Source organism: Mastigoproctus giganteus, chromosome 10, assembly GCF_048544385.1.
Source record: "Mastigoproctus giganteus isolate SK-2022 chromosome 10, ASM4854438v1, whole genome shotgun sequence".
Taxonomy (NCBI): Eukaryota; Metazoa; Arthropoda; class Arachnida; order Uropygi; family Thelyphonidae; genus Mastigoproctus; species Mastigoproctus giganteus.
The window spans coordinates 162,293,930-162,320,804 of record NC_143584.1 but is presented as its reverse complement, the minus strand read 5'-3'; the positions used below and the strand labels follow the sequence as shown (position 1 = coordinate 162,320,804).

Genomic DNA, 26,875 nt, shown 5'->3' with positions numbered 1-26,875 from the left:
TCTATCCCAAACCCCCAAGCATTTTCTATTCGGTATGTAAAGGTAGTGATGATCTCTAGTTTATTGCGATTAGAAATAGACACCTGAGAAGGTGGGAATCTAATCGAAGTTTGTAAGGCTGTAAGAAGGGTGAATAAACTGAACAAGAACGGCATATTCTTTCTAATAAGGGAGACATGAACTTCAGGGGATTACCAATAGACTTGAGCTCAGGTAGTTTACCTTTAGCCTACGAACCACTGACCACTGGAATTACGAGCTCGGATCATTGAGCTTGAGAGCTTGGAAAAGTACAAGGAAGAATTAGATGATTACTTTTTGAGTGGGGCACGATAACAAGGCAGGTTTTTTATTTTTCCGTGTGCAGCAAAATAGCTTTGTACCATTTGGCCATTCTAATACCACCTGCTTGCTGCCATCCAATGAATTTTGTTTGTTAGAATTACAGAACCACCACAGTTTCGGTATTCAAGTTGATAGCACGCAGGTGGCGCTCTAATTTTAATGGTTGCGTTGGAAAACTTCTGATATCCGTGTGTAAACATTGGATTAGTAGTAGTAAATCAGAACAAAGATTGTTTCGAACAGTTCATAATATACCAAAGCACTATGGGGAAAGGATATAATAATTACATGTGTAAGAAACCTTTTCATCCAGGATCCAAGGCAAACATCAAACGAGTATGTACTCTTTGTTAGTATTAATTTTGTCAACCGAAATTAGAAACATTTAGTTAAGCTCCCATTATAGGTTCCTTTTGGCTGGGACGGTGGTTGCGATAAGTATACCTGCGCTTAAAAACCGTGGGTTCAAATCCATTATCGGAGGAGACACGGGAAAGGAGATTTTTTTGTGTACTTTTTTTTTCAAATTGTCTCAGTTATCTGGTGTTGGTACAAGACTTTCGTGGTTTTCCAAAGATCCAACCTTGTTTTTGTTTTGGGCAAAGGAGGGGTGGTTTGTAGAAAAAAAAAAAAAAGGAGCGTTTTCTTTTTACACTAAATAGAGCATGCTTCTGAATTAGCCTGAGTGGGGCATGCAAGTATCCCGCTCGGGCTAATTAAGCGGGTACCCCAGTTACCCCCTAAACCTCCCCTCACTCTCTCACTCACCCACCCACCCACCCAGGGGCATTCCTAGGGTACGTGGTGCCCGGGTGCCAATTGAAATCTGGCACCCCCTTTAAATTCCTTCATATATGTATATAAGTTTCAGGTTTTCAGGCGCCCCTTTAAAGTTGGCACCCGAGTGCAGTGCACCCTCGGGACAGGCCCGCCCCTGCACACACACACCCACGCATTCTTGGTTTGTCAACCTAAAAAATAGACTAGTTGTAGAATACATGAATGCGGACTTACCAACAACTGCCTCAGTGCTGATTTTACAAAAACAAAAATGAACAAATATGTGAACAAGTTTAAAATTAATACTGTTACTTTTTTCTTTTTAACTTCAGTGACAAACAATGATGATCGGAGACTTTGCCATAATGATATGTGCGAGATTAAGTTTTAGTATCCTATTAAAAATATCTGTGCAATGCACATGGTGTAGATTTTTTCTCTGCATGATCTGTACTCATTAACCAGAGAGATTGTTTCCACAGGGATGGGAAACAAGAATATTTGCTGATGCTATCAAAGCAATGTTAGGTGGGTCGGAAAGCTGCTAGCCTGGGAGGAAACACAGACTAATTGATTAACAGTAGCTGCAGGCAGAGGTGAAAGTGATTATTTCACTGCTTCTATAAGAACATGCAGCAACCTGGAAAGCAAGGTGTTGGAAATTTCAAGACCTGCTGGGAATCCTTGTGGAACAAATAGATACATGGCTGCTATGTTGGGGTAACTAAGAGCAAGAACAGATGCATGTATACCTGCATTTACATCAATGCTGGGAGCATAGTAAATAAATTTGATAAATTGGAAATACTGGTTAAGTCATCAAATGCAGACATTGTGGGGATATCAGAGACATGGTGTCACTCAGATATAAGGGATTTAGAATTTGAATATGGAGAGAGCAATGTATACAGAAAGGACAAGTGTCAAGTGTCATTTTTGTACTTGTGGCAAGGGCGCCTCCGTAGCCAGGTGGGAAGGAGCAGCAGTGCGTAGCACACGCTTCTTGATTAAACCGGGGTTGGAGCCCGTCACCACCAAATACAGAGGATGCGGAAAGGTCAAGGAATGACCACCGCATTTCCCGGAGCAATATGGCCTTAGTTGCTAATGCTCCTAAAAACCAAATAACAAACATAACAAACTTGTGGCAGGCCCATGGTTTCCCCCTATTTGCCACTGAGTCATCTGTCAAGGCTTGCACCCAGCCGATCGTGTGTGTGTGTGTGTAGTGTCAGGTGTTTGAGAGATGGTGGTGTTTGTATTGGCATCTTAGCAGGCAGGGAGCAGCTAACACCAGGTCAGCCGCTCCCTACCTCCTGTCCTTTGCCACGTGGAGGCGTGCCAGGTTCTGTACATCTATCTGAAACACTTGGGACTTTGTCCCAAGTGTCTCAGACAGATATACAGAACCTGGGACTAAGTCCCAAGTGACCAGGTTGTGGAAAAGGAAAGGGAAGATAGGAGTGAAGATATGGTTTTTGGAGGGGATGGGTGGATTGAGGATAGAAAAATGTGGATGAGAGGAAGAGGCACCCACATATAGAGGTGAAGTGAAAAGAGTTAGAAAGGTAGGAGAAGAATAGGGGATGGTGTGATCCCACCCTGGCATTGGCCAGGGTCAGCTGTATCCCATTCCCACAGATGTTGGGTGTCAGAAAGTTTAAGCTGACTTCTAGCTTGTTGTGCAGCTAATTCCACCCTGAAGAGGGTTAGCAATGAAAAGACAGATAGGACAGGAGGAGGAGGAGAGGATTGTGCCCTTAGTTAAGAAGCACATAAAATTTAAGGTAGTGTCTCTAGTGGACACCAGTGGCCAATGCAATGTTGAGTCAGTTTGGTGTAACATAAGCACTGAGAAAACAAAACGTGGAAGTAGGAGTATGTTATAGAACTAATGACTGCAATAAGTGTAATGAACAGCTATAAGAAATAGAGTAGACCAATAAATCAGAATGTCTTATAATGGAGGATTTTAACTTTACAGATATTGCCTGAAACTTGTGGGATTCTCACTCACACACTAATAAGACTTTTGTGAATTTATTGGATGACTGTTTTTTACAGCAGCATGTTAGAGATGACAAGAGGAAGCAGTACCGTTGATCTGATTACTAGCAGCAATTCTTCATGCATTAAAAATTTGCAGGTAAAAGACACATTGAATGGGTAATTACAACGTATTCATGTGGGATTGACTTAAAAATGTAACAACTGTCAAAAGCAAGGGAAAAGGTTTTTGCTTTTGTAAAGGTGACTGCAGCAGTTCTGTGAAGTGAGACGAACTGAAGTTTGCAAAAGAAAATTCTAAATGGGAAGCATTTGGTAATGTAATCGTAGACGTTACTAGGCTTTTTATACCAATTAAAAAGTACTGTTCAAGGCTTAAACCTAAATGGATGTCAGATGTACTGATGAGATGCATGTTGGAGAAGACTGCATTGGGATGCATATAAATTATCAGGTAATAAAGATGCTTACAGTAGATATAGCCTAGTCTGCAATGAATTCACAAAGAAGGTTATGCAAGCTAAAGCAGACTACAAGAAGTTTCATGCTAAGAAAAGTAGCAAAGGCTTCTTTATTTATGTAAACACTAGAAGAAAAGAGATTAATCACATTTGTCAGCCTAGTGGTCAGGTGTGCGGGTGCATAAGTACAATTGCTTTGAGTGACCGAGGTTCAAGCCCGTGACTACTAAATATGGTGCTGTTTCTTGTATTCTGTCTACCTTGTGAACTCCTCTGACCGTTTGGTCGTCCCGGAGTATAAACAGAAAATTTATTTTATTTATATGATGGTTTAATTGTTTATGATACTGCTTAGGTTGCTGACAAACTGAATGGGTATTTTGGCATCTACATTCACACAAAGAATTTTTTAGAGATGAGGTTTCCAGAAGTGAGTCAAATTCTTGCAGGGAGCTGAATGATTTTGAGATAGCTAAGGGGAAGGTGAAAGAGAAATTGTTGCAGCTAAAAGTAAAAAGGCATCTTGGATAGATGGGATTAACTAATTATATTAAATGAGGTAGCAAAAGAGGTAAGGAAAGCTTTTGCCATGGTTATGTGAACATCCCTGTGGATTGGAGATGTAAAAAAGGGATTCCCAATTCACAGAGTGAATTGGGAATTCCCAATTTTGTGAACAATGAAACAAGAGTAATTACAGACCTGTTAGTTTGACTTCTGTTCCAGGGAAAATTATGGATTCACTGATTAAAGAAGTAATGCAGGAACATCTAGATAGGAATGCATTCATACTACAGTCACATCATATGGATTTGATAAGAGGCAATCTTTTCTGACCAATCTAAATTAGATACTGTGACACAGTGACAAAGGTACTGGATGCAAATAATAATTTTCACATCATATACTTAGATTTCAGAAAAACTTTTGATACTGTTGCACATAAAAGGCTGCTGTACAAATTGTAGTAGTGTGGCATTAAGCGCAAATTGCTGCTATTAAAGGGATAGTTGAGTGGAAGAAGACGGTGATTAAATTGGCATTGCTCTTCTTGGACTGATGTTATTGGTGGAGTCCCCTTTCAGTGCTGAGCCTATTGCTTCGTATATTTATTAATGATATTGATGAAGGCATATCAGGCTTAATGGTGAAGTCTGCAGATGATAAGCAGAATAGTTAATCCCAGTAATCATGGTGTGCTGTTACTGCAACAAGATCTAGACAAATTAGGCAGATGTGCTGAGAAGTGGGAATTAAAATTTAATATTGACAAATGCAAGGTACTTCGTATGGAGAGCAGTAATCCTATATTAACTTACCAGCTGTGTGGTACCATACTCAGGGCAGTAGAGAATGAAAAAGACCTGAGGTTTGCGCAGTCAGATATGAAGTTCTCTGAGCAGTGCAAGAGGATACCAGGGCAGCCCATGATATTTTGTCAATGTTATATAGAAATTTTGCCAACAGGTATAATGAGGTGATTATCCCATTATACACTGAGTGTTCACTGAATTTTGACCACCCCCCCCTATGAAAACTGAATGCGACCCGTTGACCACGTGAGGTACTAGAGCGCACAGTTAGTCGACCTCCGTAGCATAGATAAGGTGTCAGTGGTTCAGTAGGTAGTAAAATTCCGAGCATGATGGGTAAAAGGAAGGATTTATCAGACTTTGATAAAGGGCAGATTGTGGGTGCTCGACAAGCTGGTGCATCGATTTCCGAAACGGCTGAACTGGTGTGGTGTTCGAGAGCCACCTTAGTAAAGTGTATCAGGACTGGCGTCAAAATGGTGAAACAACAACCCGATGGTAAAACTGCAAAGGTCAGCAAAAGGTTGATGTTAGAGGTGATTCCGACTACTTGTTCAGGCGAACAGGCGCAACACTATTGAAGAGTTGACTACCCAATACAACATGGGCCAACCCGGAACATGACCATGCATCTCATGCTCGCATGTATGGGCTATACCAGCAGACGACCCTACAGCATCCTCTCCTAACCAAGGTTCATCGGCATAAAAGACTCGCCTGTTGCAAAGAGTATGCAAGTTGGATGTTAGAAGACTGGAAGAAGGTGTGCTGGTCAGATGAGTCACGCTATTTACTCCACACTGTGGATGGTCATGTACGGATTTGGCATCAACAACATGAGGCTCTTGATCCATCATGCATGGTATCAAAAGTGCAGGCCGGTGGAGGCAGTTGTATGGTGTGGGGCATGTTTCACTAGCAGGAACTTGGATCCCTGGTGCATGTGGAACAACGTATCAGTGGTCTCCGCTATCATCAACTGCTTGCTGACTGTGTACACCCCGCTATGTTACACTTTTTCCCAAATGGCGATTGTGTCTTCCAAGATGACAATGCGCCAAGCCATCGGGCACTTGTTGTGCAGGAATGGTTTGAGGAACACAGTTCTGACTTCCAGCATATCGATTGGCCCCCGAAACTCCCCCAAATATCAATCTCATAGAGCTTGTGGAACACTATGGAAAGGCATATTGGGTGTCTGGATACACCAATCACCTCCATACCTGCATTGCTGACCGCATTACACACAGCTTGGTTGGCCATATCCCCTGAACGCTTCCAACATCTTCTTGAATCAATGCCATGTCGGATAGCTGCTGTACCTGAGGGCAGAAGGAGGACCTACGAAGTATTAGGTAAGTGGTCATAATTCAGTGATCACTCAGTGTATAAGGCAGTGGTTAGGTCACACCTTGATTACTGCATACAGGTCTGAAAGCCTCATTTTAGGAAAGATGTGGATCTGTTGGAATAGATGCAGAGAAGAGCAACAAGGTTGGTGAGGGGAGCAAAAAGGTTCTCTTACCAGGAAAGGCTTCAGTTTTGCAAACAGCAGTATCTAGAGACAGGCACTATGAGGAGATCTGATCGAGACATTTAAGGGTTTGAATGAATAAAGTAAGCTCAATGCTGATGGAATCCAGCATCTTGCTCACACAAAAGGGGGCATAAATTCAAACTGAGGACAAGATGGTTGCAGATCAGACAGCATAAATGCACATATATAAATTTGCCTTCAGCCAGAGTGGTTGATTGTTGGAACAAACTCCCATCTGATGTTGTACAGCTGGGTAGTTTGAATAAATTCAAGGAAGAAGCCTGTTCCAACAATTATTCCCCCCCCCCCCCGTGTTGCTAGCTGAATCCAAATTTCTGCACATTTGTCCTGCGACCATCCTTCCTCAACTTGAATTTGTGCCCCCCCCTCATGTGTGTAGTCTCAGCAGCAGGAAAATGCCATCACCAATGCCAGACAGAATTTACAGACAGAATAATTCATCATATTCAAAGTATAAATATAATTAAAAAGCAATTACCCATTAACACACATTTTATTTAATAAATTAACATTTCATGTATAAATTATAATTTACAAAACAACTTATTCTTTATTTTATTTTTAATGCTATCCTTGAGCTTTTCAAAAATTTCATCACCTACCCAGATTTTTTTGTAGCATGCCAGTGGATTACAACTCACTGATTGAGAAATGCTGTTTTAGGTAATTATAGTCTAGACATAAACCTAAATTTGAAGCTCCACTTATGGGAATTGTTCTGTTCACTATTTTTTCATTTTTTTAAAAGTTGATATACAGGGTTGTTAAAATTAAAGTATCCCTATGTAGAGGGCTCTGGAGTGAGTTCTAAGGCTCGTACAGAAGAGAAAATTGAACAACAGGTACAATAAAGAATGCGCTCGCCATTTATTGAAAAAAAAAATTAGTTACAAAATGTGTCACTATATGGTGCCGTGGCAATACAAATCACTTGAACAGCGCTACAATTGTTCAATGTGCCCTCCATTTTGGTCAACAACAGTTTCCATTCGAAGAACAGCATTCTCTACAGCAGAACATAACATGTCAATTGGAATAGCCAGCACATGACGTCTAATGCTGTCCTTCAGATCTTCCAGAGTTTGACATCCTTCCCAATACACCTGGTTTTTCAAAAAATCCCACAACCAGAAGTCGCATGGGGTGAGTTCCGGTGATCAGGGTGGCCAAGATGTCTGGAAACAACGGGTGATGACCTGTACATCTATAAAGTGTTGCCTTAGCAATCTTTGGACACAACAGTGGATGTGGGGTGGCACACCATCTTGCATGAATATGGTATCCTGAAGGCACCCAAGTTGTTGCAGCTCTGGTATTGCGAAATTTTCCAACATTTCATAATATCGCTGTCCGGTGACGGAACAGGTGCGGGGTCCAGTCGGTGTTACCTGTTCAAAAAAATATGGCCCAATCATGAATGTGGCTGTAAATCCACACCACACTGTCACTTTTGGCGAATGCAACGGGACCTCTTGGATAACTCGAGAGTTTTCTGTTGCTCAAATGCGACAGTTGTGCGTATTCACTTGTCCATTTAAGCAGAAGTGGGCTTCATCACTCTAAAGGATGTTCCATGGCCAAGTGATATCCACTGTCATTCGCAGGCGCCTCCATAGCCAGGTGGGTAGGAGCAGCAGTGCGTAGCACATGCTTCTTGATTAGACTGGGGTTCGAGCCCATGACCACGAAATACGGAGGATGCGGAAAGGTCAGGGAATGACCACCGCATATCCCCGGAGCAATATGGCCTTAGTTGCTAATGCTCCTAAAAACCAAGTAACAAACAACAAACAAAACTGTCATTCGCACCAGAAACTGAAGCGCGTATGTGAAACGAATATCTGCATCACCATGCTTTCACTGCTGTATCATGTGCATCTTGTAAGGATAGTATCACAACACCTGACGCATTACTAGCCTTACAGTGGAATACGGCATGTCCACTTCACAAGAAACACTTGGGCTACCACATGGAGATTGACTTGATAAATCCACGACAGCCATAGCTACATCTTCAACACGAGAGGAGTCCACTCGTTTTCGACCTCTACCTGGTTGAACACCAAGATATCCTCTCGCTTCAAATTTCGCAATCATTTTGCGGACAGCACAAACAGGCATATGTCTGCGTGAGCCTTATGTGCTTCTGACACCGGAATTTTCTGATACCCGCTGCTGCATTGTTGCTGTTCTGATGGTACATCTTCACTAATAGCACCTTTTTCTGCAATGCTGTTGTCATTGCTGCTGTAGTGCAGGCAAACATCTACTGTATGATTTTAAAGAGACTGCTTTGCTTTTATACAATACAGTAGAGCTGAGTGGTGGCGCTGTGGCAATAGCTTAAGCAAATAACGTAAGTTATTTGCATAATCGTAACTAAGATAGTTACGTGCCACACAGTGACAAATTTTGTAACTAATTTTATTTTTTTCCAATAAATGGCGAGCGCATTCTTTATTGTACCTGTTGTCCAAATTTCTCTTCAGTATAAGCCTTAGAACTCGCTCCAGAACCCTCTACATAGGGATACTTTAATTTTAACAACCCTGTATTTAATATAGCAAAAGTACAGGGTTTTAGAAATACATATGGGACTTGTCTTGTCTACCTGTGCTTGCTGCTTTTGATTTCCGAAATGACCAAAATATGAAACACATTTCACTTTTGACAGAAAAAAAGTTGCTCTTTATAGCACAGTGTGTACATCTGTGTGTTTGCCTGGACTTGTGATTTTTTTTTTTTTTTTTTTTGATAGAATATGAATTTCTATCAACTGATTAAATTAGTTCTTAGTAGTTAAAACATAACAGTATCATAACACAATACACATTTTAAAGAGTAACAAAATTCCAAGAGGGAGAAAAATACTTTTTAAAATATAAATTATCTGCACTAACCAAACTTTGTTTTCAAAGCATATACTCTTAAGTAAAACAGTACTCAGAAAATGAGGAAGAGCATTATTCGTGTTACATAGGAGTTGAAATTATTTAAAAGAAAACAAGACTGTGTAAGGAATCATGTAAAGATTTTTATTAGAAACTAAGAAATTTTAAATAAATTGATATGAGAGAGGAATTATATTATTAACACCTAATGTTTCAGGAATTGCCTTCCTCCTTCAGAATCATAATTCTACTGTATAATTGTCTTATACGGTGGGAGTATGACCTATCTATCTGTACAAGCAGCCAAGTAATAGCATTGTTTTTGGGATCATAGCCATACACCCACAATATGTTCCTAGAAATGATGAAAGAAACAAATTGTGGGCTAGCAGCAGCAGCAGCAGCAGCATATTGATGAAGATCCTAATATGCAAGAACTCACCATGCTATGTTATCATCAGTTAAGATGCAAGGCACATTCTTGTCTTAAACCTGTCACATTCCCAAACCTTGTGTTAAAATTGATTGACATGCCCCATAAGTAATACCAGTTTCATTAGCAACTTCATGGATAGTTAAACATTGATCACCCCTGATCAGATCACGAATAGGAGTGATTGAATCATTGGTTTTTGAGGCTAAAAGGAAGGCAGTCAGAATGAGACTCATCGAGGCAAGTGGCCAAAGCTGCGTTTTACATTTTATGAATTTCTGTTACATTTTCCCCAGTTTGAAACAAAATTTGATGCAGATTTGCATGTAAAATCACTCATTTTAAGATATGATGAAACACACAAAATACTTTCAATTCAGTGCACTGATTCAGAGTGACTTCAGATAAATGGGTGATTTGTGCATTTCTTTGTCTAGATGGGTCACCAAGCATGTTGTAATAAGTCATGACTCACTATGACACTGCAATTTCAAGATTCAAAAGCAAGTTCTATTATTCTTCTATACCTAAGCAACTTCTGATGAAGTTTCTTGAATACAAACATTACACAAAAATGGTTACAACAGTAGTGATTAAATGCTTTTGATGCAACTAAGGAAAGTAGCTGAGGTGAGGTACAGATGGCAAACAGTAGAGAGGTCATTTCTACTGACCTCTCTACTGCAGGAAGAGAAGGATGACAATTTTATCTTGCAAAATTAATTGTAGGCTCTAAAGGTGATCTACGAGTTTTACATTGCCATAGACAGAGGCAGACTGGGTCAAAAATTTCTTACTGGGTCAACCTTGTAGCGGCCTTATACTAGTGTTTACACTGTATTGTTAATGGGCAAAATCACACCGGCCTCTGGGTTTCCCTGGTAAGTCAGCCCCTGGCCATAGATGAATCACATGAAGATGTCTAATATGTACAATACAACAAGCAACCTGAGTCTTCAAGTACTGTGTAAATAACAACAGTGAAAAATCTTTATTTCACAAAGCTCATTTATCATTACAGATAAACAATAGATGCATATTTGAAAAACAAATATATGAAAAAATATATTAACACTGTAATTTAAAGCACTCAAAAGTTTCATAGTTATTATTATTATTGTAGCATTTCCTTATATTTACTTGTTATATCCCATACTTGTAATAATGAACTCTTGCTCCATTGAATTTGGTAAATCATCAGTTATTTTTGGATCACCTGTATATTATATATAACAGTGTTTCTCAACCAGTGATATGCATACCCCTTGGGGTATGCAAGAGATATCTGGGATGCGGTGGGGGAGTGATACACTAACATAACTGAATTTGAGGAAAGAGAACTGTATACTGTATGTCAAAAATTTTATTGTATATATCAAAATTGGAGATACTTATAATATTTTTTAAAGGGGTTACTTTTCACAAAAAAGGTTCATAAACACTTATATAAGATTGGCAAGTCTTGTGAAAACTGATGTTAACATAAAACAGTGAATAACCATTATGATTGCTTGAAATTAAACTTTCAATTTGTTGGAAAATTAAATGGTTTTAATTTGTAGGAAAATCCTTCCTACAAATTAAAACCATATTTGACCACAGTTACTAACAGAACAGGGAAAATTGATCATCGTTCAACTTAAATATTTTAATGCCTTGATCATGCCGTGCTATGAAAAACTACTAAAAATTCCAAGTATTTTTTCTGAGGTCTGATTAGTTGAAATAACCCTTTATAAATAAATAAATCTTTGGTGAGTTATTTAATTAACCCTCAATTCTTCTCATTTAGTGTATCCTTCCTTTGACCCTTTCTGAATCATTAGCATTAGCATTAGTAGAGGCATTTGATGCAAAAAAGCAAGCTTATGCAGCATCAGCCAAAAAAAAAAAAAAAAAACCCACTTCCACTTCACCCCTCTGTTCGTTCAAAATACCTGTCCAGCTGAGCCTTAAACTTATTTAGGCTATCAACCTCCACCACAAGGGATGGAAGTCTGTTCCACCAACCAACCACCCGCTGGCTAAAGGCAAATTTCCGCACGTCTATCCTACATCTGTCTTTCCTCAATTTGAATTTATGCCCTCTCAGGTGATTTTTCTGAGCTAGAGGAAGAATCCCATCAGCATTGAGCATGCTTAAACCATTCAAGGCTTTATACACCTCTATCAGATCACCTCGCTGGTGCCTAGTCTCCAGACACTGTAATTTGCAAAACTTAAGCCTTTCTTCGTAAGAGCACCCCTTTGTTCCATTCACTAATCTTGTTGCCCTTCTCTGTACTCGTTCCAGCAGCTCTACATCCTTCTTGAAATGAGGCCTCCAGACCTGTATACAGTACTCTAGGTGTGGCCTGACCATCGCCTTATACAATTGAATAATCACCTCCTTATCCCTGCTGGAAAAATTCCTGTATATCATTGACAATACTCCATGAGCTACTCTTGCAGCCCGTCTGCACTGCTCAGAGAACTTCATATCTGCCTGCACAATCACCCCCAAGTCCCTTTCATTCTCTACCACTATCAGTGTAGTACCACAGAGTTGATACGTTGCCCTGGGGTTGCTGTTTCCCATGTGTAGTACTTTACATTTGTCAGTGTTAAACTTCATTTGCCACCTCTCAGCCCATCTGCTCAACCTTTCCAGATCCTGTTGCAGCAGCATAGTGTCAGTAGTGTCCTTGACAACCCTGCCAACCTTTGTATCATCTGCAAACTTGGACATTAAGCCCGATATACCATCATCAATATCATTTATAAATACAGAAAACAATAATGGACCCAACACTGAGCCCTGAGGGACTCCACTAATAACATCAGTCCACGATGAGCAGTGTCCATTGATTACCACTCTCTGTCTTCTCCCCCTCAACCACCCCTTTATCCATAGCAGCAATTTGCCTCCAATGTCACACTGCTCCAATTTGTGTAGCAGTCTTCCATGTGCAACAGTATCAAAAGCCTTTCTAAGATTCAAGTATATAATATCAAAGTTATTCCCTGCATCCAGTTCTTTTGTAACTGCATCATAGTATCCAATCAAGTTGGTCAGGCAAGACTTCCCCTTAACAAAACCATGCTGTGTCTGAGCTATAACTGAAGTCTTGTCTAAATGATCCTGCAGTGCTTCTTTAACCAGTGCCTCCATTAATTTTCCTGGAACAGAAGTTAAGCTCACAGGTCTATAATTACTTGTGTCAGCCTTTGATCCTCCTTTGTGAATTGGGGTCACATTTGCACATTTCCAGTCTATGGGTACCTCCCCTGAGTCCAAGGAAGCTCTCATAATTATGGCTAAGGGTTTGCTTACTTCCTTTGCTGCCTCCTTTAATATAACTGGATAGATCCCATCCACCCCGGTTGCCTTTCTTGTGTTTATCTTCAACAGTTTCTCCTCCACTTTACTCCCAGTTATTTCAAGATTCTGTAGCTTACTGCTACAGTTGAATACACCTCTGGCATTCCCCTCGCTGAATAACTCCTCATGTGTGAATGTCGATGCAAAATATTCATTTAGTTTGTTAGCTACCTGAGCAGGATCATCAACACTTGACCCATCAATATCAAGTGGACCAATCTGATTCATCCCCTTCCTTCTAGAGTTTACATAAGTAAAGAACTCTTTGCTGTTTTTCTTTGCATCCCTTGCCAAGGATTTCTCGTAATCTGCCTTCACCTGTCTAACCTCCTTCGTAACTTGGTTGCATATCAACTTGTATCTATCATAGGCTTCTGTGTCATGTGTTAATTTGTATGTATCCCATGCATTTTTCTTCTCTGCCATATGCCTCATTAGTTCATCTGACATCCATTTTGGCCTAAACCTTGAACAATATTTCTTAGTTGGTATGTAAAGCCTAGTAGCTTCCAAGATAAGTTCTTTGAATGCTTCCCATTTTGAATTTGCTGTTGGTAACATCATCAGTTGGTCCCACTGTATAGAATTTAAATACTGTCTCAGTCCATCGTAGTTGCCTTTACGGAAGCAATAACCCTTCCCTTTACCCCTAATGGTAGTTACCTCTTTGAGTAAATCCCACTTCAGCACACTGTGATCACTGCCACCTAGTGGTTCATTTATCTGCAGATTCTTAATGCATGAAGAATCACTGCTGATAATCAAATCAAGAGTATTACTCCCTCTAGTTGCCTCCCGAACATGCTGATGTAGAAAACAATCATCCAATAAATCCACAAAAGTCCTGCTAATGTGTGAGTAACCAGCCCCCAAATTCCAGTCAATATCTGGGAAATTAAAATCTCCCATTATAAGACACTCTGATTTACTGGCCCACTCTATTTCCCTGTACAGTTCCTTATTATACTCATCAGAGTCATTAGGCCTATAGCACACTCCTACTCTCAATTTTGATCTCCCAATGTTTATGTCACACCAAACTGACTCAACACTGCCCTGTCCATCGATGTCGACTGGCTTCACTTCCTTGGACTTTGTGTTTCTTAACTAATAGCATAACCCCTCCTCCCCTCCTGTCCTGTCTATCCTTTCTATACACATTGTATTCCCCAAATTCCAGTTCCGCATTACTTATATCTGTGTGACACCACATCTCTGATATCCCAACAATATCTGCCTTCGATGTTTTGAGCAATACCTCAAATTCATCAAATTTATTTACTAAACACCTAGCATTGGTGTACACGCAAGTATACCTGCACCTGTTTCTATTCTTAGCTACCCTAACACAACCCATGTGTTTACTTGTACCGCAATGGCTCCCAGCAGTCTCTGAAATACCATGCATCTTGTTTTTCAGGCTTCTGCTCATTCTAATAGAAGCAGTGCAAGAATCTCTTTCACCTCTGCCAGTGGCTACTGTCAAGCTATTGGTCTTTGTCTCCCCCCAAGCTAGCAGTTTTCCGACCCACCTAACACTGCCTCGATAGCATCAGCAAATATTCTTGCACCCTTTCTATTTAAGTGTATCCCATCCCTGTAGAAGGGATGGGAATCACATAATTAATGGTTTGCGTTAGTTTATTCATTTGTATCAGTTTACCTCTAAATAGAGCTTCACTACCTAGAGTAATTACAGTTCCTGAAATTCTGTTTTTTCATGTGTTTATTAACTCTTTTAGATTATTATTTTTTATTAGTTATTTAACTACACCATTTCACACTCCCCTAATGCTGTTGTATATGGCTGTACCAGAGCATGCTCTTAGTCTATTGATAGTGTCATTTCTGGTTAAAAGGAATTGCTATTACCTTTTAACATATGTTTCAGTATCTTTTGTTTGGCAATAAATGGATTATTAATACCTGTAGTTCAATCTATTTTGCACATTGTGTATTAACATAAGAAATTTTCAGAACAATTTAGTGCTCATTTTAAACTTATAATAACATTGATAATCAGAATTATCTTAACTATAAATGTACAAATAATGTTAATAGGCATGGATGGCAGAACAACGATCAGAGAATGAGAAGAAAAAGCAAGATGATTTAAGATTACAGTACGAAAAAGAACAGGACCTTTATAATAACAAGTAAGTGTTTGAATGATATTTATGTATTTCATTTAATTCAGTTTAGTGTTTACGATAAATGAATTATGAATTATACATTAATATAATTATATATTAGCTATATTAATTATATTGCATATGCAATATTGTATATTATATTGTATATGCCCCATCATAAAAAATTACAGTAAAGGGAGCCAAATCATTTTATAAATGATTAAAACATAGCTATAACAAAAGGTCAAGGTGAGTTTCAAAACCAAAACATATATCAAAGCCCCCAGAACATCATTGAACTGTCTTGATTGCTTAGGCAGATAGCAGATTCACATTTTTGGTGATGCTATTTATTTAAAACAACATTAGCAGTTTAGTTTGGCTCATGGATAATAGTGTTGTGTCTAACATGAGCATAAGCCCAAGTCTTCATAGCCAAAAACTGTCCCCTTTTTACTGGAGGAACCAATGGATCCCAAAGACAGAAATTGAAGGCAGATGTGAATGCAATTTTTTAAAGTATTTTAAATGAAGTGGTATTCTGTATTTTTCACTGTTGTTTTTTATATTACAAAAATCCACGTTGTTCATTTGATAAAACACTGTAAAAGTGATAAAATGGTAGTGTACAGAATTTTTATACCATATGTTATCCAAAAAAGTTCATGATGAACTGCACAGTTGATCCTCAAACTTTTACTGAACCTTAAAAATTAACTGCAAGTTATTACACTCTGATAATTACCTTTTTTTTTTTATAATCATCATATTCCAGAACCCCTGCCAATTCCTTGGTCACTAGCTGATCATTTCAAATGGTCATTGCCACAGATACAAATATTACATTGCATGAATGAATGATGGGCCTATTGAAGAATAAGCAGTTTACCAAAATATAAATAAAAAAAAATTTCAGTTAATACTTTAGGACAGCCATAAGAAAAAAAAAAAAAATTAAAACCTACTAGAAAATGAGTAAAATCTGTGTTTAAAAGGAATAATACATGGTCTAAGTATACGATACAGGTGATGGTCTCTTTTCCAATGGAGCTTTTTCTTATGGCCATTTTCAGCCCTGTGTTGTTTGTCATTACAAGAATGCAAAATAGGATGATCTGTGAGATCTCTTCTTTTCCTTGGTTGGATTATTGTTTTAAATCTTCTGATGTCAGTGTTTTCTCAGAACATGTCAGCGAAATTATTCTTGTAGTGATGAAATCCTTTATTCCACACTCCACCGTAAAATCTCATCCTTTATCTAAACCTTGGTTTTCTAATAAATGTGCTAAGGCTGTTCAAAATAAGAATGTTGCATATCACAATTGGTTTGTATCCAAATTTCCAGGTTTATTTTGTGCCTGCACAACAAAAGCTTGCAGCAATTGCAAAGCAGTTGTTAATCAGTCCAAACTAGATTACAAATGGGCTAAGAGTAGAAAACTTGCTTCTTGTCCAAATACTAGTTGAGCATTCTGGTCTCTTGCCAAAACTATTGGCTCAACTTTTGCCCATCTCTATTCCCACCTCTGCCAAAACCAGATGATGCTATTGCCACTTCAGCCAAAGATAAAGCTGGCCTATTAGCATCTTATTTTTCTTCTAATTCATGCATTGTTGAACTTGTTACACCACCTCCTACCATTCCCAGTACACTCCATTCAATGCCTCCTGTGGTCTTTCTTCAAAAGGATGTCAGAAGGATTTTGAACAGTCTCACTGCTAAGAAAGCTCCAAGCCCTGATGGTATTTCTCCACTTGTTCTCAAAACCTGTGCTCCTGAACTTATTCCTGTTCTGTGTCACCTTTTTTCTTTTTTTTTATTCCAAAGATGTTTTCCCCTTCTGCTTGGAAATTTTCTCATATTCAGCCAGTTCCTAAAAAGGGTGACACATCCCTCCCATCCAATTATCGTTCCATTGCACTTATTGCTACTACTCTTTCTAAAGTAATGGAGAAATCAATTAACTGCCAACTCTTAAACTATCTTGAAACTTTCCATCCGATTAATGAATGCCAGTATAGATTCCATCAGTGTCAATCCACTGGTGATATTCTGTCTTATGTTACTCATCTGTGAACAAATTCAGTGGAAAAGTTTAGTGAAACTCAAGCAGTTGTTCTTGACATTTCAAAGGCTTATGATCATGTTTGGCATGAAGGTCTTCTAAATAAGCTTCCATCTTATTGTTTTCCAACTGTGTTTTGTAATTGGGTATCCAGTTTTCTCTCTGACTGCTTCTCCGTCTTCTAACTTCTCCACTAATGCTGGTGTTCCCCAACGTTCAGTTCTTACTCCCACTCTTTTCCTCCTGTATATTGACCTTCCATCGAACAGAAATCCTATCCATAGTTTTGCTGATGATAGCACATTGCATTCCCCCTTCCAGTTTGAGAAACCTTGTCCTACACAAACCGTTTCAACTTCTCAAATATCCACTACCAATTCTTTAAATGCTGATCTCCAGGTATTCTCCAATGGGGCAAAGATAACTTAGTTGACTTCAGTCCTTCTAAAATTCAGTCCCATCTTATATCTTGCAAAAAGGATTCTTCTGCTCCTATGCTTATCTTTGATGACACTGATTTCTAGGCAAGATCATATATCTCTATTAGGGATTACCATAACTTCTAATCTATTTTGGCATAAGCACATTACAAATATTGCTTCCTCTGCATCTAAAAAAACTGGGTTTTTTCTTTTTTTCTCAGCATTACTTTTCTTTCAAACTGCTATTCATTCTGTACAAATTGCAAATCCTCCCTAACATGGAATATTGTTCCCACATCTGAGTTCCCCCAAAACCTCTCTCAGGCTAGATTCCATTCAAAATAAAACAGTTAGGTTAATTAATGACTCATTTCTAACAGAGTCTCTCCGCTCCCTGTCTCATAGACATTCTGTTTCTGCTGCATGCCTTTTCTATAGATACTTCTATGGGCACTTCTTCCGAATTGGCTTCTATAATTCCTGCTCTCTCTTCCAAACCAGCCTGAACACATGTTGCAACCAGTCAACATTAATTTACTATCCAACTTCAAACTCACAGAATCAACTTTTCTTCTTCCTCATTCATTCATTCAACTTCTGTTTTCTGGAACAACCTCCCTTCATGTGTATGAAGGGACTTTGTTGAAAATTACAATCTACAGAAAAGTCTAATGTCAGCAAGTATCTTCTTTCATCTTCTCATGCCATGCACTGTACTAAGTGATGTAGGTTCTAATACCTCTTGTGCTTGGATTTCTTATAAAAATAAATAAATAAAAGGAATGGCTCACAAATAAATTATGTAAAACTGCTTAGATGAATTTGTATGGAGGAAGCAGCGTTAGCATATTAATTCCTCTTCAATAATTCAGTAATAATTCAATCTTCAATAATTCCTCTAAATTTCTTTGTTGTCCTTTGTCTTGTTATATTATGTACCAAAAAATAAATTAATTGTGCTGGCACATAAAATATATCAAAAAATATTTTTTATTTTATTTAAAATTCCTGTTAGAGATTACAGTACAGTTATAAATTCCACTTGCTATGTAGCTGCTATACCAGCATATAAATTTTTTTTTGTAGGCTCATGATTTTTTTTTTTTTTTTTTTTTTTGTTTAATCCTGGCCCCATATTTTTAAATTAATGCCTAAATCTGAAGGTAGATTTATCAGTTACTAACTGTATTAACGTTGTGATGTAATTTTTTCATGCATATAAATTGTATCATTATTTTGTCCTCATTGGCCTCTACTTTTGGCCTTTTGCCCTTATTTTGTCTTTCTGCCATTTAGATTAAAATGTCATCAGTAATAACATGAGTGACAATTTGCTAGTGATGATGGATATAAATTAAGAACAATTTATAGTGTGCTCCTCTGTTTTCTGCATATTGTCATGAGCAAAACTATTAATAGGGTTTCCAGTTCAAGGAAGAACATCATTAACTCTTCAGTCATCTCATAACTCATCATGATACCATTAATTTCATGGATTACTGTTGTCATCCAATTTAAAAATTAATTTTTATGCTTGCAGGTTTATTTTTTATTTATAATCTCATGATAGATGTGCTTGGTAACATATTCAGAGATAAAGTGCAACTTTTAAGTTTCTTTAAAAAAATACACTTTTTCAATGCTTTTCTTCAAGAAACTTAAAAGTGGCATATCATGTCTCTGAATAAGCTGAAAAAGCTGCATAATATGTCTCACATATCTCTCTTTCATTTTCTGTGTCTATTTCTCTATCTATATTTCTCTTTTTCTGTGCCTCTTTCTCTCTGTATATTTATCTTTTTCTTTGTCTCTTTCACTGTGTACCTGCCTTAAATAATTAAATAGTCTAATGCATAACATTGATAGAAATGTGTTAGTATTTTATTAATACTGAACAAGGAATAAAGATGGTTTCCAGCATACACCAATTAGGCTATATATTTTGAAGAAATATTTCTCTTGAAAAATGTTCTCACCATAGTGCACAGGTAAAATTGAAATAGAAAATAATGAAAATCTAAGCACACTTCAGCTTGAGAGTGAAATCTGTTATTAATTTGCATATTGGTTGCAGGTCTTTGCTGATTCGTATCATCTCATGCAACTTTAGAGGACATCTTCTCAGCTCAAAACTGCATATAATTTTGACACCCCTTTTTAACTATATCTGCCCATTTGCCCTGAAGGTTGAACCTGAAGTTTTCAACCTTCAGGGCGAATGCCCATTGGACTATGTAACCTCGTGCTCATGGGATCTGCTTCACACCTTTGAATGTAATACCCCCTTCTAGCCAATGGCTGTACCAGGGGTATTTCCACAACGGAGAAATAAATTGATAATAATAATGATAATAATTTCTTGAAGGAATAAAGATGATTCTCAGGGCACCTCCGTAGCCAGGTGGGAAGGAGCAGCAGTGCATAGCACACGCTTCTTGATTAGACCGGGGTCGAGCCCGTCACCACCAAATACGGAGGATGCGGAAAGGTCAGGGAATGACCACCGCATATTCCCAGAGCAATATGGCCCTAGTTGCTAATGCTCCTAAAAAAAAAACCAAATAACAAAGATGATTCTCAGACATTGTGTTACTTCCTGTACCACTTCTTCAGGAATTGAATTGCTGTCCTTAAGTTACTTCCACTTCACACACATTGACTATAATGAAGATGGCAATCCAGTCACTGAAGAAGTTGTACCAAGTACCACGAAAAGGCCCATGGTGTGTTATCGATGATCTATCGAACTTTTGCAAGTAGAGATAGGGACGTGATAATCCCATTATATAAGGCTTATGTTAGACCACACTTGGAATACTGCATTCAAGTATGGAGACCGCACCTAAAGAAAGACATTGAGCTTCTTGAAAGGGTGCAAAGACAGGTAACTCGCCTGGTGAGATCTGCAAAAGGGCGTCCTTATGAAGAAAGACTTCGAATATGTGGGTTGCAGAGTTTGGAAACTAGACACCTTAGAGGAGATTTGATTGAGGTGTTTAAGGCTCTGGGAGGCATCAGTAAAATGAATGAGGACGAAATTTTCAAGATTATAAATGATGCTAGAACTAGGGGACATAAATTCAAGTTACGGGGGGAAATGTTTAGATTGGACTGCAGGAAGTTTTATTTTAGCCAGCGAGTTATAAATTACTGGAATAAGTTGCCTTCATGGGTGGTAGAGGCCGACAGTTTGGGGAAATTCAAAGGTCATCTGGATAGTACCTTCGGGTAAGGGAAGCACATAGGATGATAGGTTTAATTTCCTTTTTTTTTATTAATTATTATTATCTATTTATTTTCTTTATTTATTTTTATTTTTTTTTTTTTTGTTTTTATCATTGTTTTGTTCGGATATTTTTTTTTGGCTGGTGCAGCATAAGCCATAGGCTTTCTTGCACCATGCGGCCATTACTAATACTAATACTAGGTCAGAGAATGACCACCGCATATTCCCGGAGCAATATGGCCTTAGTTTCTAATGCTCCTAAAAAAAAAACAAAATAACAAAGATGATTCTCAGACATTGTGTTACTTCCTGTACCACTTCTTCAGGAATTGAATTGCTGTCCTTAAGTTACTTCCACTTCACACACATTCGCTATAATAAAGATGGCAATCCAGTCACTGAAGAAGTTGTACCAAGTACCACGAAATATCTGAGCATTATCTGTTTTTCTTATAGAAAAGACAAATTTCACTCTGTGTAGTGCTCAGGTTTTCACTGTTATTCAGAAAGTGCTTAGATTTTCACTATTATTCAAGATAATAATTGTATTGATGCCAGTTATCCAGAGGGTTCAAGAAACTGTTCCCACATGCCATATTTCCATTCCATAATTTTCAGATTAAAAGATATAGAGCAAAGTAACTCATAATGAGGCATTCACAATTTATTGCTCATTCAGAATGCCTATAAAGAGATATTTTTGTCACAGAGCATCATCTTTCCCTTTACTGCAAGTCATCTCTCACTACACAGGCCATCCATCTAAAGTAGATTTGACAAAGGAAAACAGTCTGGTCATTTACAGAGATATCTGGTCATATAAGAACCACAACACCACTCCCCACAATAGACTTGAATTTCTGTAGATTTTAATTTTCGGGAAATACACGTAAAGCAGCGGTTCCCAACCTTTTTTGACTCGCAAACCCCTTTCAACATAATATTTTTAAAGCAAACCACTGAGCCTATATTCTCTGAAATCGTATAATATTTCCAGATTTTTATTACAAAATATTTCCAGTACTACGTTTTTTTAAGCGACATAGCATAATAATAATTTTTATTATTATTAAGTATCATTTATACTTTGTAAAGCAGTTATTAATCAGTCCAAACTAGATTCCGAACAGGCTAAGAGTAGAAAACTTGCTTCTTGTCCAGTGGGAGCCGACCATTCTGGTCTCTTGCCAAAACTATTGGCTGCAATTTTTGCCCATCTCTGTTCCCACTTCTCTCAAAAACCAGATGGTTCTATTGCCACATCAGCCAAAGATAAAGCTGACCTGCTGGCATCTTATTTTTCTTCCAACTCATGTATTGATGATCTTGGTAAATCACCTCAAACCACTCCATTCATTGTCTCTTGTGGTCTTCGTTCAAAAGGATGTCAGAAGGAGTTTGATGAATCTGATGACTAAGAAAGCTCCAGGTCCTGATGCTATTTCTCCACTTGTTCTTGAAACCTGAGCTCCTGACCTTACTTCTATTCTTTGCCGCCTTTTTTCACTTTCTTATTCCAAAGGTGTTTTTCCTTCTGCTTGGAAATTTGCTCAATATCCAGCCAGTTCCTAAAAAGGGTGACAAATCCCTCCCATCCAATTATTGTCCCATTGCAATTACTTCTACTTTTTCTATAAAGTAATGGAGAAATCAATTAACTGCCAACTCTTAAACTATCTAGAAACATTCCGTCTGATCAACAATCGCCAGTATGGATTGTGTCAGTGTCGATCCACTGGTGATATTCTGGCTCGTGTTACCCATTTATGGACAAATTCAATGGAAAAGTTCTGTGAAACGCAAGCAGTTGCTCTTGACATCTCAAAGGCTTTCGATCATGTTTGGCATAAAGGTCTTCTAAACAAGCTTCCATCTTATGGTTTGCCATATGTTTTTTGTAATTGGTTATCCCGTTTTCTCTCTGATCGCTCACTGAGGGTGATGGTAGATGGCTCTCTGTCTTCTTACTTCTCCACAAATGCTGCTGTTCCCCAAGATTCAGTTCTTTCTCCCACTCTTTTCCTCATGTATATTAATGACCTTTCATTGACCAGAAATCCTATTCATATTTTTGCTGATGATAGCACATTGCATTCCACCTTCCAGTTTGAGAAAGCTTTCCCTGCTCAAACAGCTTCAACTTCTCAAATATCCTCTACCATTTCCTTAAATGCTGATCTCCAGTGGAGCAAAGATAACTTAATTTCAGTTCTTCTAAAATTCAGTCCTGTCTTATATCTTGCAAAAAGGATTCTTCTGTTCCTATGTTTATCTTCAATGATGTTCTGATTTCTAGGCAAGATCTTGGGGATTACCCTGACTTCTAATCTCTCCTGGCATAAAGCACATTACAAATATTGCTTCCTCTGCATCTAAAAAGCTTGGTTTTCTCTTTTTCTTTTGGTGTTACTTTTCTTCCAAACTGTTGTTGACTCTGTAGAAATCATAAATCCGGCCTATCATGTAATATTGTTACCAGATCTGGGGCCGTGCCCCCAAAACTTCTCTCAGTCTTAGAGATTCCATTCAAAAGAGGGCAGTTGGAGAAAATTAATTAATGTCTCATCTCTAACAAAAAAAAAAAAAAAAAAAATTATGATATTAGGGTCACCCATAAATGATTACATCTACCCATATATTTATTGTGTCTGAAACTGACTAACTCAGCCACGGAGTGAAAAAAGCCCATTAAAATTCCTCGCTTCATCGATGGATTTGAACCTGGGCCTTTTCTACCCAGTGTTGGGAGGATGGTGACAATACCACTGTGCTACCATGCAACAGTCTCATCTCTAATAGAGTCTCTCCACTCTCTGTCTCATAGACCTTTGTATAGATACTTCCACGGGCACTGTTCTGGATTGGCTTCTATAATTCCCCCTCTCTCTTTCAAAGTAATCCTAACACGTGCTGCAACCAGTCAACATCCTTTTACTGTCCAGGTTCAAACTCACAGAACCAACTTTTCTTCTTCCTCATTTATTCCTTCAATTTCCGTTTTCTGGAACAACCTTCCTTATGTATTTCCTGAAAATTACAATCAACAGAAATTCAAGTCTAATGTCAACAAGTATCTTCTTTCAACTTTTCAACATTCAACCCATGTACAGTATTAAGTACTGTAGATTCTAAAAAAAAAAAGTACCTGTACCAATGGTCCTTGAGAATCAAAAAAAAAAATTTGTATGGAAAACATATTGATTTAACATGATATACTGTAAGATAGTAACCTAATTATAAGGAATTGTGGGAGATGTGGTTGCTTTCTTTGGAAGTTCTTTACTTTTTATTTAATTTGATTTTACTTTATTAATTATATTTTGTAGTTTACAATAATATACCTATGTAGATCTGAGCAGACGTCATTATAGAAATTTTAGTGCAAACCGTCTGGAACACTTTCGCGAACCTCTGGGGGTTCGCAAACCACCGGTTGGGAACCGCTCACATAAAGGAAGGGTATTCAGAAAGCTGAAGTTGAAGGAATAAATGAGGAAAAAGAAAAGTTGATTCTGTGAGTTTGACGTTGGATGGACAGTAAATTGATGTTGACTAGTTGCAAGACATGTTCAGACTGGTTTGAAAGAGAGAATGGGAATTATGGAAGCCAGTCCAGAAGAACAGTGCCCGTGGAAGTATCTGTAGAAGAGGAATGCAGCAGAAACAGAGTGCCTCCTATGAGACAGAGTGGAAAGACTTTGTAATAGATGCATCATTAATTAATCTGACTGTTCTCTTTAAAATGTAGTCTAGAAGCCTGAGAGAGGTTTTTAGTGCACCACCCCAGATGTGGGAACAATATTCCATGGTGAATCAGATTTGCAATTTGTACTGAGTGAGTGGTTGCTTAGAATAAAAACAATGCCAAGAGGAAAAGAGAAAACCCAGTTTTTTTGAGATTCATAGAAAGCAATAGTTGTGATGTGCTTATGCCAAGAAAGATTACAAGTCAAGATAATCTCTAATAGAGATATGTCTAGAAATTGAAATCTTAGTGTCATCAAAGATAAGTATAGGAGATGTAGACTCCTTTTTACAAGCTATAAGACACGACTGAGTTTTAGGAGGATATTAAAATTAACTAAGTTATCTTTGCCCCATTGGAGAATTACCTGGTGATCAGTATTTAAAGAATTAATGGTGGATAATCGAGAAGGTGAAGCTGCTTGTGCAGGGCAAAGTTTCTGAAACTGAATAGTGGAACACGATGCGCAATCATCAGCAGAAACTATGGATGGGATTTCCAGTCAGTGGAAGAAGAGCATTAATACACAAGAGGAAAAGAGTGGGAGAAAGAACTGAACCTTGGTGAACAACAGCAGCATTGGCAGAGAGCAGTCAGAGAGGAATCTGGATACCCAATTGCAAAAAACAGTTGGCAGTCCATAAGATAGAATCTTGTTGAGAATACCTTTATGCTGAACTTGATCAAAAGCCTTAGAAATATCAAGAGCAACTGCTTGAGTTTCACCAAACATTTCTATTGAATATGTCCATAGATGGGTAATATAAGGCCAGTATATCACCAATGGATCAACACTGATGGAATCCATAATGGTGATTATTGACCATATGGAAGGTTTCGGGGTAGTTTAGGAGTTATCAGTTAATGAATTTCTCCAATACTTTAGAAAGAGTAAAGGAAAATGCAGTAGGACAATAATTGGATGCAAGGGATTTGAGACCCTTTTTTTAGGTAATAGCAAATTTCCAAGCATCAGGAGAATAAGAAAATGTTAAAAGGCAACAAAAAACAAGAATAAGCTCAGGAGCACAGATTTTGAAACCAAGAAGAAGCATTATCAGGAGCTGGAGCTTTCTTGACATCGAGATTGTTCAAAATTCTTCTGACATCCTTTTGATGGAAGGCCACAGGAGGCGTTGAGCAGAATGTACTAGGAATGGTAGGAGGTGGTCTACAGGTCGTCAATACAAGAGTTAAAAGCAAAAGTGTGTTAGTTGTCTGACGGCACCAGGGGTTTCCCCCATCTCCGCATTGTATTCTTTGTAAGTGACAGAGAGGCCAGAGATTTAAAAAGTGTGTGGGGAGTGGTTTGTTGTGTAGTGTTATGTTCTATTGTTTCTCTGACCATATAGCCATTGGGACCCACCATTGCTCACACTTTACCACGAGGCAGGTCAGACACACAGTAGATTATTTAAGTACTCTGGCAGGCTCCCCCACCTATTTTCCAAGGATTTCAGTGGCAAGACCTATATATATATAACAGGGGGGGGGGGGATGAACACTAGAATTTGGAAAGGCTGAAAGAGGGTTTACGAGAAAGCAGTTGAATTTTTAGACGTTGATTGTACTTGATACAACTTCTTTGGCGGCATTGTTAGGGACATACTCGGTTAGTTTAGTTAGAGTGGGGGGGAGACTGGGGGGAAACGAGTAGAAGGATAGGGGTCCCCAAAGAGGTCAGTGGGGATGATCCCCACCAGGCAAAGTATGGGGGTAGGGAGGGGAGGAGACAGAGACCCGTCTCCTCCCTCCCCTGCCTGGGGATGGGATTTTAAAGGGAATTGGGTTAGAGTACCCAGTTCAGATTGCCAAATGGTGTGTTGGCAACAAAGCTGCAGTATGTCTATGTCGGTGATGGTTGTCAGGTCCATGTCTTACCGAATCCGGTAGGAAGGTCAAACTGCCTATCCCTCACCAGGGGTGGGATATGTTAGCTGGCAGTGGGGAACCCAACAGGCGAGGGGGGGGGTTAGGGGCCACACATTTACTTCATTCATAATCCGCATTCTCAGTCTACTTGCATTCTATTTTTATACTTTTCTCTTATAGTATAATATATATTTTTTTCCCCTGTTAGGTTATATATATATATATTTTTTTTTTCTCACTCACTCATCCATCTCTTTCTCACA

At 38.5% G+C, this 26,875-nt stretch overlaps 1 protein-coding gene across 1 annotated transcript in view; it reads left to right on the top strand.

Moving 5' to 3' along the window:
- The first annotated feature begins 501 nt into the window (after positions 1-501).
- The window catches only part of LOC150079436 (corepressor of RBPJ and splicing regulator), a 123,626-nt gene continuing 97,252 nt past the window's right edge, over positions 502-26,875 (top strand). Inside the window, exons 1-2 of the mRNA XM_090383068.1 lie at positions 502-681; positions 15,211-15,305. Of these exons, the coding sequence (XP_090239194.1) occupies positions 610-681; positions 15,211-15,305 (167 nt within the window). The 5' untranslated portion in view covers positions 502-609. The remainder of the gene's footprint in view (positions 682-15,210; positions 15,306-26,875) is intronic.